The 14,252-nt window shown below is 47.4% G+C and overlaps 1 protein-coding gene across 1 annotated transcript in view; it reads left to right on the top strand.

Annotated features, from left to right (window-relative positions):
* Positions 1-14,252, top strand: part of tert (telomerase reverse transcriptase) — a 49,619-nt gene that overhangs the window by 18,148 nt on the left and 17,219 nt on the right. The window contains exons 9-13 of the mRNA XM_038796718.1: positions 1,766-1,879; positions 2,045-2,116; positions 5,263-5,451; positions 8,434-8,560; positions 11,905-11,966. Of these exons, the coding sequence (XP_038652646.1) occupies positions 1,766-1,879; positions 2,045-2,116; positions 5,263-5,451; positions 8,434-8,560; positions 11,905-11,966 (564 nt within the window). The remainder of the gene's footprint in view (positions 1-1,765; positions 1,880-2,044; positions 2,117-5,262; positions 5,452-8,433; positions 8,561-11,904; positions 11,967-14,252) is intronic.

Genomic DNA, 14,252 nt, shown 5'->3' with positions numbered 1-14,252 from the left:
GGTCTCTTTCTCCATTGGGGAGAGTGGGTCTCTGTCTCCATTATGGAGAGTGGGTCTCTGTCTCCATTATGGAGAGTGGGTCTTTGTCTCCATTATGGAGAGTGGGTCTCTGTCTCCATTATGGAGAGTGGGTCTTTGTCTCCATTATGGAGAGTGGGTCTCTGTCTCCATTATGGAGAGTGGGTCTCTGTCTCCATTAGGGAGAGTGGGTCTCTTTCTCCATTAGGGAGAGTGGGTCTCTGTCTCCATTAGGGAGAGTGGGTCTCTGTCTCCATTAGGGAGAGTGGGTCTCTGTCTCCATTATGGAGAGTGGGTCTCTGTCTCCATTATGGAGAGTGGGTCTTTGTCTCCATTATGGAGAGTGGGTCTCTGTCTCCATTATGGAGAGTGGGTCTCTGTCTCCATTAGGGAGAGTGGGTCTCTTTCTCCATTAGGGAGAGTGGGTCTCTGTCTCCATTAGGGAGAGTGGGTCTCTTTCTCCATTAGGGCGTATAGGCCTCTTTCTCCATTAGGGAGAGTGGGTCTCTTTCTCCATTAGGGAGAGTGGGTCTCTTTCTCCATTAGGGAGAGTGGGTCTCTTTCTCCATTAGGGAGAGTGGGTCTCTTTCTCCATTAGGGAGAGTGGGTCTCTTTCTCCATTAGGGCGTATAGGCCTCTTTCTCCATTAGGGAGAGTGCGTCTCTGTCTCCATTAGGGAGAGTGGGTCTCTGTCTCCATTAGGGAGAGTGGGTCTCTGTCTCCATTATGGAGAGTGGGTCTCTTTCTCCATTAGGGCGTGTAGGCTTCTTTCTCCATTAGGGAGAGAGCGTCTCTTTCTCCATTAGGGAGAGTGGGTCTCTGTCTCCATTAGGGAGAGTGGGTCTCTGTCTCCATTATGGAGAGTGGGTCTCTTTCTCCATTAGGGCGTGTAGGCTTCTTTCTCCATTAGGGAGAGAGCGTCTCTTTCTCCATTAGGGAGAGTAGGCTTCTTTCTCCATTAGGGAGAGTGGGTCTCTGTCTCCATTAGGGAGAATAGGCCTCTTTCTCCATTATGGAGAGTAGGCCTCTTTCTCCATTAGGGTGAGTAGGCCTCTCTCCATTAGAGTGACAGAGAATTGGTTGTACATAGCTTGAGGACACCACTCCACATGTTTGAACAGTGCTAGAGAGTTTTGGAAAGAATGGTAAATTTGACTATGAACAAGACAAATACTGAAAGAAGTATATCCCCTCCATTGCCACGACTGCACTGCCAGCTCAAAGTTATTTTTTTAGCGAGGCAAATCACATTTCTAGTCAGATTATGTATTAGACTAGAAAAGACTGTAATTATTTAAATTAAATGTTCTGGAAGGAACCTTTGTCCAACTTTTACCTATAATAGTGGTTTTATCACTGAACTTATTCATCTCTCCCTGAGAGATTTTGATGCGAGTGTGTACCAATCCGTTATTGTTAATAAAAATTGTGAGCTGATGCTTGTCAATGTCTGGAACTCTGCTTGGGGTTTTCCAATAAGCAGCTCATGTGTTGCATGTATTTTTGGGCCTAATTCACGTTTCTTAAATGTTTTTTCAAAAGCTGTGGAGCTGTTCCTTCGGGATTTTATTGAGCTAAATTTACAGTCACAGAGTTTTACAGCACTTTGATTGAAAACAGTTGAACTGAAGTCCGAAAACTGTTTATGGGCATCGTGCAGAGCGTTTCTTTAGACGGAAAACCTATCTGTCACTAAGTATAATATGTGTTACAGGCAAATAATGAAATTGGGTCCCCCTGTTCCTAGGTATTATGTCCAGTGTTGTGGAATACCACAGGGCTCGCTCCTCTCAACCTTACTATGCAGCTTGTGTTATGGTGACATGGAGAACAGGCTCTTTGGTGGAATTCAGGAGGATGGGTAAGTGTGAGCACCTTTATATTTAGACGTTAAAACTAGAATGTTTAACTACATTGCTAATCACTTGCTCTGTAAAGCTAATTGTTTTTGTTTCTGTATGTTGGTCTTTGTTTGCCATTTTTCTTCCTTGTTCCAATGATTGGTGGACATGCTTGTTTTCCTCAGGTTGATGCTGCGATTGGTTGATGACTTTTTACTGGTCACTCCGCACTTGGCGCATGCAAAGAGGTTTCTGAGGTATGTCTGTTGGAGCAAGCGTAACTACCCCATCGACCATGAGCAAGACATAACTACCCCATCGACCGTGAGCAAGACGTAACTATCCCATTGCCCGTGAACAAGACGTAACTACCCCATTGCCCGTGAGCAAGACGTAACTGTCCCATCGACCGTGAGCAAGACGTAGCTATCCCATCGCCCGTGAGCAAGACGTAACTATCCCATCGACCATGAGAAAGACGTAACTATCCCATTGCCCGTGAGCAAGACGTAACTACCCCATCGCCCGTGAGCAAGATGTAACTATCCCATTGACCATGAGAAAGACGTAACTATCCCATCGACCATGAGAAAGACGTAACTATCCCATCGCCCGTGAGCTAAAATTACATAGAATTTACAGTGCAGAAGGAGGCCATTCAGCCCATTGAGTCCGCACTAGCTCTTGGAAAGAGCACCCTACCCAAGGTCAACACCTCCACCCCATCCCCATAACCCAATAACCCCACCCAACACTAAGGGCAATTTTGGACACTAAGGGCAATTCATCATGGCCAATCCACCTAACCTGCACATCTTTGGACTGTGGGAGGAAACCGGAGCACCCGGAGGAAACCCACGCACACACGGGGAGGATGTGCAGACTCCGCACAGACAGTGACCCAGCCGGGAATCGAACCTGGGACCCTGGAGCTGTGAAGCGATTGTGCTATCCACAATGCTACCGTGCTGCCCTGTCAGTTCCTCGCTCGGCATTCTCTGGTCAATGGAGGAGTGTGTTGCAACATCACCTCCTCCCCTCACTTATGGCGTCTCTGCCTGGAACCACTTTGTACAGTCTTGTTTTAAATTTTCAATGTTTTAAATTTTCATCTTTTGGTCTTTGAATCGTCCCATGGCCTTGGCCTCCCTATTCCTGTGACCTCCAGTCCTCCGGAATCCCTGCGTCTCTCTGATCCTGACCTCTACAACTGGCCTAATTTCCATCCCTCCGCTATTAGTGGCCTTGCTTTCAGTTGCCGAGGTCTGGAATTCCCTCACCGCGTCTCTCCGTCTCCCCACCTCTCTGCTCATTTTGATTTGCTCTGTAAAACCAACCCTCTGAACAAGTTCTTGATAACCTGGCCTCATATCTCCACATGTGGCTCAAAGCCAGAATACCCTCGTTGGGGTGTTTATCGATTTTCTTTTTTAAATTTAGAATACCCAATTTTTTTTCCCCCAATGAAGTGGCAATTTAGCGTGGCCAATCCACCTAACCTACCCATCTATTGGTTGTGGGGGGGGCGAAACCCACGCAGACATGGGGAGAATGTGCAAACTCCACACGGACAGTGACCCAGGGCCAGGATTCGAACCCGGGTCCTCAGCGCCATGAGGTTGCAGTGCTAACCACTGTGCCACTGTGCTGCCTTGGGGTGTTTATCTATGTGAAAGGTGTCACACATAGAGGAGCTCTTGTTGTTCATAGAATCATAGAATTTACAGTGCAGAAGGAGGCCATTCGGCCCATCGGGTCTACACCGGCTCTTGGAAAGAGCACCCTACACAAGCCCACACCCCCCACCCTATCCCCATAACCCAGTAACCCCACCAATACTAAGGGAAATTTTCGACTAAGGGCAATTTATCATGGCCAATCCACCAAACCTGCACATCTTTGGACTGTGGGGGGAAACCGGAGCACCCGGAGGAAACCCACGCAGACACGGGGAGAATGTGCAGACTCCGCACAGACAGTGACCCAAGCCGGTAATCAAACCTGGGACCCTGGATCTGTGAAGCAGTTGTGATAACCACTATGCTACCGTGATGCCCACGAGTGTTGAGAGGGTTTAGGCTTTACTTCAAGAAATGGATCATGGATAGCTGTTCACATTGGCACACAATGTTCTATAGCACCAGAGAATCTCATCTTGCAATTGGGTAGGGTTTGACAGGTATAAAATAGATAAAAGAAGGGTTTGGTACGTTTCGGCGTGGCCAGTTCGGCGTGGCCGATTCGGCGTGGCCAGTTCGGCGTAGCCGATTCGACGGAGGAATTTTTCGGCGGAGGGACGTTTCGGCGTCAAATTAGTTATAGTCGCAAAAACTTAAAAGTTGGATTGGAGGGAGAGAGCAGCGGGCAGTGTCAATTTCAGCGGCCGGCTCACTTTGATGCGGAGAGGGAAGCTGCTCTCTCACTGAAACAATCATCCGGCCGCTGAAATTGACACTGCCGGCTGCTCTCTCCCTCCAATCCAACTTTTAAGTTTTAATGTTTCTGATTGGAGGGAGAGAGCAGCCGGCAGTGTCAATTGCTTCAGTGAGAGAGCAGCTTCCCTCTCCAGCCGCTGAAATTGACACTGTTTTAATTAGATCCACGATGGGGGTTTTAAATTTATTTAAAAATCTATGCTAGCGCTTCCCATTGTGAGTCTACGGGGGTCTGACCTCTCCCCCCGCCCCCAGTAGACTCTCAATGGGAAGCGCTAGCATAGATTTTTAAATAAATTTAAAACCCCCATCTTGACGTCCCTCCGCCGAAAAACTCCTCCGCCGAAAAACTCCTCCGCCGAATCGGCCACGCCGAAACGTCCCATTCCAATCGGCCACGCCGAACTGGCCACGCCGAAACGTCCCATCCCCATAAAAGAAAGGCCTGTGTTTACACAGAGCATTTCACCACCACTGAAGGTTTTCAAGTGTTTTATAGCCAATTATGTATTTTTAAAGTCATGTCATTGTCGTGACTTAGGAAGTGCGGCAGCCAATTTACACAGCAAGCTCCCATAAACAGCAATGTCGTAATGACTAGATAATCTGACACTGTGATGGTTGGATTGAGTGGTCAATATTGGCCAGGGGAAATAGCTCATTTTCAGTATAGTGCCAGAGGATCTTTTACATCCACCTGAGAGGGCAGGCTAGGTCCAGTTTCATGTCTCATGTGTAAGATGAAATATCCGACTGCACAGCGCTCGCTCGGTGCTGCACTGGAGTATCGGCCTTGATTTCTGAGCTCAAATCCTGGAGGAGGATTTGAACTTGGAACCTTGTGACTCGGGAGCAGGGGTGCCGCCAACTCAGCTGACCGTGAGAAGGATGACACTGCTCTTCTCCATTGTTGTGCTCAGACGAGGTCTTACTGAACAACTAATTATTTATCTTCCTTCGTGATCCAGCGTTTTGGCTGCAGGAATCCCGGAGTATGGCTGTTTTATAAGCCCCCAGAAGACGGTGGTCAACTTCGCTCTTGAGGACAGCCTTCCAGGCTGCAGCACGGCCAAGTCACTGCCGCGACATTCTCTCTTCCCTTGGTGCGGCCTGCTATTCGATACACAGACACTCGAGGTCTACTGTGACTATTCCAGGTAGGAGCCGTACCGTTTCGGGCCAGTTCGTTTTAGCACGATTCCTCGGGCAGCAAGATGACAATCTCGGACGTCCAGTTGGGAATACGGACTGAGCAGTGGTCCAGAAAGGAGGGGTATGTGGGAGGAAGAGAACTTAGGGCAGCACAGCAGTTAGCACTGCGACCTCACATCTCCCGGGTCTCGGGTTCAATTCCGGCCTCGTTTGACCGTCTGTGTGGAGTTTGCACGTTCTCCCCGTGTCTGCGTGGGTCATGCTAAATTGCTCCTTTAGTATCCAAAGATGTGCAGGTTAGATGGGGTTACGAGGATAGGGCGGGAGATTGGGCCGAGGTCGGGTTCTCTTTCAGAGGGCAGGTGCAGATCCAATGGGCCGAATGGCCCTCTTCTGCACTGTAGGAATTCTATCAGATTATTTCTAAACATTTTAGTGAAGGTGATGCCTGAATCACAAATCCAAGCCAAATAATGTACTTCTGATTTGTAAGGTAGATTCATTTGCAAGATTTTGTCTTGCGTTCAATTGGATAGGTTAAATCATTGCTGGGGACAATTGTGTTAGTCCTTCCTTTTGGCAAATTGCCAAATTTGCTGCAATACTTAGTCCTGTTGGCCGCCCATTGGAATTCCTAACTCAGCGCTCCAAGGCAAAAGGTTGTGTCATGATATGTTTATTGACAGGGATCTAGAGGGTTAACAAGTTAATGATTATGCTTCTTACCGCTCGAGGGAACCACAGAACAGTCATTTATATCATGTGGCTTTGGGGATTCTGGGATTCAATGATTAGGAGTTAAGATATTAGGAGAGAACTGGGAGAGGGTCAGGCATAGAGAGCAGTTGGATACTTGAGAGTTCTGAAAGTTAGAGACAGCATAGTTTTGTACAATAACCACTCGAGGGAACCACAGAACAGTCATTTATATCATGTGGCTTTGGGGATTCTGGGATTCGATGATTAGGAGTTAAGATATTAGGAGAGAACTGGGAGAGGGTCAGGCATAGAGAGCAGTTGTATACTTGAGAGTTCTGAAAGTTAGAGACTGTGAACAAATCTTAGTAGTGTAATAAATTTATAGTTTTGTTCATTAACAAAGCTTTGTGTTCTTTATTCAACACTACCCATCCGAGCCATCCAGGTAAAGCAGAATAGAGAACATAACAGGTTGCACCAATGAGGAGGGACCTGACATGTGTTCCTCAAAACCCTAGTTCACATTTTGCTGGTGTAATTTTTAAAATTATATTTGTTCATGGGGCATGGATACCGCAGGCTGTGCCAGAATTTATTGCCCAGCCCTAATTGCCCTTGAAGGGGCAGTTAAGAGTCAACCACACTGCTGTGGGTCTGTAGTCACATGTAGGCCAGACCAGGGAAGGTTGGCAGATTTCCTTCCCTAAATGACATTAGTGAACCAGATTGTTTTTTACGGCATTGGTTTCATGGTCATCATTAGACTTAATTCCAGATTTTTATTGAATTCAAATTTCACCATATGCCGTGGCGGGATTCGAACCGGGATCGCCAGAGCATTCCCCTGGGTTTCAGGTTTACTAGTCCAGTGACAATACCCACTATGCCACCGTCTCCCCTGTTGTGCCATTTTGCTTAGTGCCGATGACCCCCATCCTGAAACTGCTCCTGAGGAAGTGAGGCTGGATTTAAGTGATTTCCCCAGCAGCCTCAGAATAGTTGTGAAGCGTTGTACAACACATCTCTCCCTCTCAAGCTGATGAGGAACGTCAATTTTCCTTTCATATTGTACGAGTGCTGTGTGTTCACCGTTTTGTGTTATCAACATCCCTTTAATATTTAGCCTGCGGTGCAAGGACTGAACGAACCTTGAAACTTAATAGGACACCTCAGTAAACAGTAATTGCCTGTCCATTGTTGCAGTGCTGAGAATGATCTCCCTTATCCCTCTGCGAGAATTTTGGTTAAAAGGCAATTTGTCACAGTCCTTCTTCAAAAGAGTTAACGGGCTGATCATGAGCTTTGCTGGGCGGGAAAATCCCCGCGGGTGAAGAAGGCGATGTTGGAGAGGAACCGCAGCGAGGGAGGGCTGGCTTTGCCGAGTCTGATTAATTATTACTGGGCGGCCAACATCGCTATGATAAGGAAGTGGATGGTGGGTACGGGGTCTATTTGGGAGCGGGTGGAGGCGGCTTTGTGCAGGGGCTCCAGCTTGGCAGCCCTGGTCATGGCTCCTCTACCGCTGCCGCCGGCCAAGTACTCCACCAGCCCGGTAGTGGTGGCGACCCTGCGGATATGGGGCCAGTGGAGGAGGCATGTCGGGGAGACGGGGGCGTCGGTTTGGACGCCAATCTGCGACAACCATCGTTTTTCCCCGGGAGTATGGATGGGGGGGTTTCGAGTATGGTGGCGGGCGGGGGTGGGAAGGGTGGGCGATATGTTCTTGGAAGGGAGCTTTGCGAGTTTGAGGAGCTTGGAGGAGAAATTTGGGCTGGTAAGGGGAAATGATTTTAGGTACCTACAGTTGCGGGACTTTGTTCATAGACAGGTCCCATCCTTCCCACGCCTCCTGCCAATGGGGATCCTCGACAGAATAGTCTCTAGGGGGGAAGAAGGGGAGGGTAGAGTCTCTGGTATTTATAAGGTGCTCATGAGGGAGGAAGGGTCCCAGACGGAGGAACTGTCTGGGACCCTTAATAACCAAGATAATAACCAAGATCACCAGATAATGAAAAATAACCAGTCTTTTTAAAGGGGCTGGTTTAGCTCATTGAGCTAAATCGCTGGCTTTTAAAGCAGACCAAGCAGGCCAGCAGCACGGTTCGATTCCCGTACCAGCCTCCCCGGACAGGCGCCGGAATGTGGCGACTAGGAGCTTTTCACAGTAACTTCATTGAAGCCTACTCGTGACAATAAGCGATTTTCATTTTCATTTTCAAATCAGTAATAGGTCCTGAAATGTTGTGTCCAGTATTCTATATGCGTAATTTCATTTCTTTAAAATTTAGCTACACAAACACCTCCATCAGATCAAGCCTGACTTTCAATTGTCGTCCTGAAGCTGGGGAAAGCCTGAGGAGGAAGTTACTGGCTGTTTTAAAGCTGAAGTGTCACCATATCCTCTTGGATCTGGAGGTGAGCTGCGACGCCCATCGCAAAGTTATTTTGCTAACTTCTGACCCCTTATGCCCGTGAACAATGCCCGACAGAGGGCAAGGACATGGTCATCGGTAAAGTTTTTAAAAAACAGATTTAGAGTACCCAATTATTTTTTTTCCCAATTAAGGAGCAAGAGAGCCTGGTCAATCCACCTACCCTCCACATCTTTTGGGCTGTGGAGGTGAGACTCACGCGGACACACGGAGAATGTGGAAACTCCACACGGACAGCGATCCAGGGCCGGGATCGAACCCGAGTCCTCGGCGCCGCGAGGCAGCAGTGCTAACCACTGCGCCCCGATGGTCGTTGGTAAAAGAACCAGAGATGACATGAGCAAAATGAAATGATGCGGCGAGATGTTATGGTGCAGAATTCACTGACCTGAATGGATGGTAGATGCAGATTCAACAGTAACTTCCAATGGGGGTGAGGTCTATGCAAGAGGAAAGGCTTGCATTTATGTCGTGCTTTTCCTGATTACCAGATGCCTCAAAGCGCTTCACAGCCAATGCCGTACATTTTGCGGTGTAAATGCGGGAATCAATTTGCACACAGCAAGCTCCCTTGAACAGCAATGTTTTAATGACCAAATAATCTGGGGGGTTTTGTGCGATATTGATGAAGGTTGGTCAGGACACCAGAGATAACTTCCCTCATCGGCTTCGCATAGCACCATGGGATCTTTAGCGTGCAGATGGGGCCTCAGTTTAGTACCTCATCCAAAAGATGGCACCTCTAATTGTGCAGCACTCCCTCAGTGCTGCACTGGAGGGTCGGTCTTGATTTTAACACCCAAGTCCTGGAGCGGGACTTGAACCCAGAACCTTGTGGCTCGGAGGCGAGAGATCTACCAACTGAGCCACAGCTGGCACACGAGGGGAGGAATTTTCAGGACCATAGGGAAGGAGCAGGACAGGAAGACTAATTTTTTTTAAAATTTGGAGTACCCAATTAATTTTTTCCAATTAATGGGCAATTTAGTGTGGCCAATCCACCGAGCCTGCACATCTTTGTGGAGGCGAAACCCACGCAAACAAGGGGATAATGTGCAAACTCCATACAGACAGTGACCCAGAGCTGGGGTCGAACCTGGGACCTCAGCGCCGTGAGGCAACATGGCTAACCCACTGCACCACCGTGCTGCCCCCTCAGGAAGACTAATTGGATGGATAGCTATTTCAAAGACCCAGCACAGAAACGATGGGCTGAATAGCCTTCCTCTGCGCTGAGTGTCTTTAAGACAGAGATAGATAGGTTCTTGATTAATAAGGGGATCAGGGGTTATGGGGAGAAGGCAGGAGAATGGGGATGAGAAAATATCAGCCACGATTGAATGGCGGAGCAGACATGATGGGCCGAGTGGTCTAATTCTGCTCCTATGTCTTATGGTGAGGCTCCAGGATGTATTTTGTAACTTCACTGGAGTGCCGTGTAATTTAGATAGACGTGAGTTGTGGGTTTTGAGGTCTGGAAATCGGGCAATGGGTTTGCTGCCTATCCATCCTGGACACCATTTTGAATCCGCTGCAGTCAGGTGTAAAGGGTTGTTGAATAAATGTGAATTGGGCCCCTCCACCTGTTTCAGGACCCAATTGCCACTCTTGGGAGCTGCAGTGTGGTATTCACCAGTTCGACGATATATCCACAATCACAACCATTTCCTAAACTTTTAACAAAGATCACCAGCTCGAGGTGCCCGCCCCTGAGGGAGGCTGAATGCAGCATCTTGGCTGCTGCCAGCTCAACTGGCTCCAGGCACCAGGACGGTCGTTGGTTGAAGGGTTGTTAAGGGCAGCAGCCATGCTATTCTCCTGGGAGTCATATCTCCATGGCACCATTGTCACTCACCAGGTGGGTCTGCCCCTTCCCACTCACACTGACCCACAAGGGGGTGGGGGGGCAGACTGACTGTGCAGTATGATGGTATGAAAACCCCTGTCCATAATTTCACACAAACACTGGAAGCTTATGAAGCTCTTGAGATCGCCATGGAAGAAGACTGGTCTTCTCAGAGAGCTCTAACTGAGGACATCGGTGCAAGAGCATAGTGCTGAGGACATCGGTGTAAGAGCACAGTGCTGACTACTTTCCTCAATGAATGCATTGCCTTGATGCCATCCATGATGACTCCAAACAAGTTGGACGCTGCCCCACCATTGGTGCAGAGGCTTCCTGACTCGGTTCATCGTTGTACTTCATTCATGCCATTAACTTCAGGTGGCTGTTTACTGGCTAATTAGACATCGTGCAACCTGTCCCACGGCCGAATTGCTCAATCTAATAGATTCGATCAGGGTCTTGCTTGTTGGGCGAACACATCTTTTGGCCAAGTGCTCACTGTTTTTACAAAACTATTTAACGACATGTAGCAGTATTCGGGCAGCCCAAAGGTTGCCCAAAAAGGTAAAAAGATGAGAACTGAATAGTAGTTTTTAATTGGAAGGGATGGCCACAATGGGTCATTTGGCACCAGTAGTTTGCTTATTTGGTTTGTCCAAAATTCCAAATTAAACTGTTCAAACACTGGGCAGCATGGTGGCGCAGTGGTTAACACTGCTGCCTCACGGCGCCGAGGTCCCAGGTTCAATCCCGGCCACGGGTCACTGTCCGTGTGGAGTTTGCACATTCGCCCCTGGGTACTGCTCTGAGCGCCAACGCAGACCAGGAGCGATTCCAGTCCGGAGGGAGACCTTAGTCTCCTGAACAGAGAATCCTGCCCACCATTACCAAATTGCTTGTAGCTGGGGGATGCATTGTTGCACTGCTGCATTAATCATCGGAAAGTTTAAACATTTTGATTTGAAATTAGTTACTTAAACAAACTTATTTGATATAATGGTAAAATACTATTACAAAAGTATTTTGTCTTGCTACTTCAAAATTACCACAAGCATACCTGAAAATGAGTCTTTCGAACCCTCACAGTGCAATGTTTGGTGCAGGTATCAGAGCTACAATTATTTAATCCTTCATATAGTGTAATCACCCAGGGATTAAAGTACTTTACATTGTCGCTGCAGACTTGTGGGAGAAAGAAGCTTTGTTTGCATAATGTATGTTGTGTGTATGCTGTGTGCATGTATGTGTCCGTTGTGTGTATGTGTGCGCATGTGTGCATGTATGTGTGCGTGTATGTGTGTGCATGTAGGATTTATGTATGTTGTGTGCGTGTATGTTGTGTACATGTTGTGTGTAGGTGTGCATGGATATATTGTGTGTGTATGTTGTATTTGTGCATGTTGTACGCATGTTGCGTGTCGATGAGAATAAAGTTGATGGTCAATTCAATATCTCTCACAACATGTTTCTAATTTCTGCAGGTCAACACGCTGAGGACGGTTAGCATCAATGTCTACAAGATATTTCTTCTCCAGGCGTACAGGTACTATCCAAAGAATTGTGTATCTTGTTTTTTTTTGGCTCAGTTTAGGACAGTGCATTTGATTAGGAATGTTAGGTTAAAATAGATAAGAGACCACTGAGCCATTAAGTTTATTCCAGTTTGAAGTTTGTTTACAGCTGTGTGCCGTGTTTTTGTATTGCCCTAACATTCAGAAATGCTCAACCTCTCGACCCAGCAGCTCCCCTTTCCCAATTCAGACATCCCGTACGTTCCCCTTCTTCTTCTTTGTACCAACAAGCTGTTCTGTGGAATTAGTTAGCGATCCTGGCAATAGCACTTTGTTAAGGACACACAAGGAATTTTCAAAAACTCACCATTTTATGAAGCTAAAAGTGAAGACAAAAGGTTAGGGCTGATTCATTGAATAATCCTGATCAGGTGGTTCACTGAACCTGGTTAACAAATAGTGTTGCCGTATATTTTGTTCTGTGGGCACCTGTTTATAGACATCAGGCTGAAAATGCGTCATACGGGGTTGAATATAACTGGCCAACTGCAGGTTGAGCATATGGGTGAACCCGTAAATTTGGGCGCTGTGCCATTGGGAACGTGCCCGCAGTCCATCTGCCCTGCCACGATTTTACATGACCAGGAGGTGTCAATTGGCTGTTAATTGAGTTATTTAATGTCCAATTAAGGGCCTCATGTCAGGCCAATTAAGGGCCTCATGGAAAGGTCAAAGTCTTCAGAAATACAAAAGCAAAATGCTAAAGATACTGGTAACCTGACTAAAAACAGAAAATGCATGGGAAGACTCAGCTGGTCAGGTGGACCTGTGGCGCGAGAAACAGAGTGAATGTTTAGGTCGATGATAGTTCTGCATTCCCCTGAGAGCTGTACTCTTTTATTTTATATTGCCGTTCCATGTTCTTCCTACCAAAATGAATCGCTTTCTTTCTCTCCGCATTGAACTTCATCTTCTAACTTTCCATCAACTTGCCCATGTCCTATTGAAGTTCTACACTGTCCTCCCCGTACTTCACAATGTTTCCAAGTTCTGTATCAAGGTGCTGAGTTTGAGATTGACATTGTGCCCTCGACACCAAGTTCTAGGTCATTGATCGAGGGACATCTTTTTCCTTTCAAATTCGTAGGATGGGTGCATGGAATCTTGATCTGCGCAAAAGCCAACCAGCTTTGAAGAGCTCGGCTGTAGCTCGGTGAAGTTTTGTTGTTTTTCCTCCGTCTGATTGCTTGTCACAGCTCTTCCGTCCATAGTGGTTCATCCATGGATCTCAGCACAAGGTATTGAAGAGGGTAACCCAGAGAGCATCAGTTGAGGAGTTGTTGGAAATGTTCTTTCTAGCATTGACCGATGGTATTGTCGTCTATTAGAAGAGAGATACCATCCTGTGAGTCAAGGGGATTTTGTCCATTTGGCTTCAAAAATTCTTTGTTTCCATCAATGTCAGCATGTTGCTGGATCGCTCAGGCTTCTTCTTTGGGCATCAGCCCTGAGCTGTTGGAATGTTGTCTTCTTGACTTGTGACCTTGGGTTGTTCTCTCAGGCAATGAAGGCCACTTGGTTTTGTTCCAGACGGCCACGTGCTTCAGCACCATTTTTTTTTAACCTGTCCAGATAACAATGATTCTCGAATCCAATGATCTCGACACACGAATCTAGTACATCTGACTTGACTCGGTCCCATTGCTTTGGTATTGGGTTGTATGTGTGAAGAGTTTTGAGGCTGGTTACAAGTAAAGAAATTCAAATTGCAGCATTGAGAAAGTGTTACATTGTGCAGCATGTAGTCCAGCAGTTATAGAATCATAGAATCAGTGTGAAAAGAGGCCATTCGGCCCATCGATTCTGCACCCACACTTTATAAAGACCATCCTACCTAAGCCTGAACCCCCGCTCTGTAACTCCACTTTAAGAGGCAATTTAGCATAGCCAATCCACCCAACCCGCACATCTTTGGACTGTGGGAGGAAATCGGTGTACCCGGAGGAAACCCACGCAGACATGGGGAGAGCGTGCAGACTCCGCACAGGCAATCACCCGAGGCCGGAATCGAACCTGGGTCTCTGGCGCTGTGAGGCAACAGTGCCCCCCACCCCCCCAAGTACCGGAGTGACCCGACCCATCTCCCCTCCCCCTAAATAAAGAGACGTGCGAAATAAAGAGACGCGCAAAATAAAGACGCCCGAAATAAAGAGACACCCGAAATAAAGAGACACCCCCACAGACCACACAGAAAAGTGACCTCTGTCAAGAAGCTCCCAGAAGAGAGCCCCCTATCTGTAAGCCCCAGCAGAGAGACC

The sequence above is a fragment of the Scyliorhinus canicula genome, chromosome 5 (genome assembly GCF_902713615.1).
Source record: "Scyliorhinus canicula chromosome 5, sScyCan1.1, whole genome shotgun sequence".
In the NCBI taxonomy this organism is placed as follows: domain Eukaryota; kingdom Metazoa; phylum Chordata; class Chondrichthyes; order Carcharhiniformes; family Scyliorhinidae; genus Scyliorhinus; species Scyliorhinus canicula.
The sequence above is the reverse complement of the archived record's forward strand: the minus strand, read 5'-3'. Positions and strand labels throughout refer to the sequence as shown.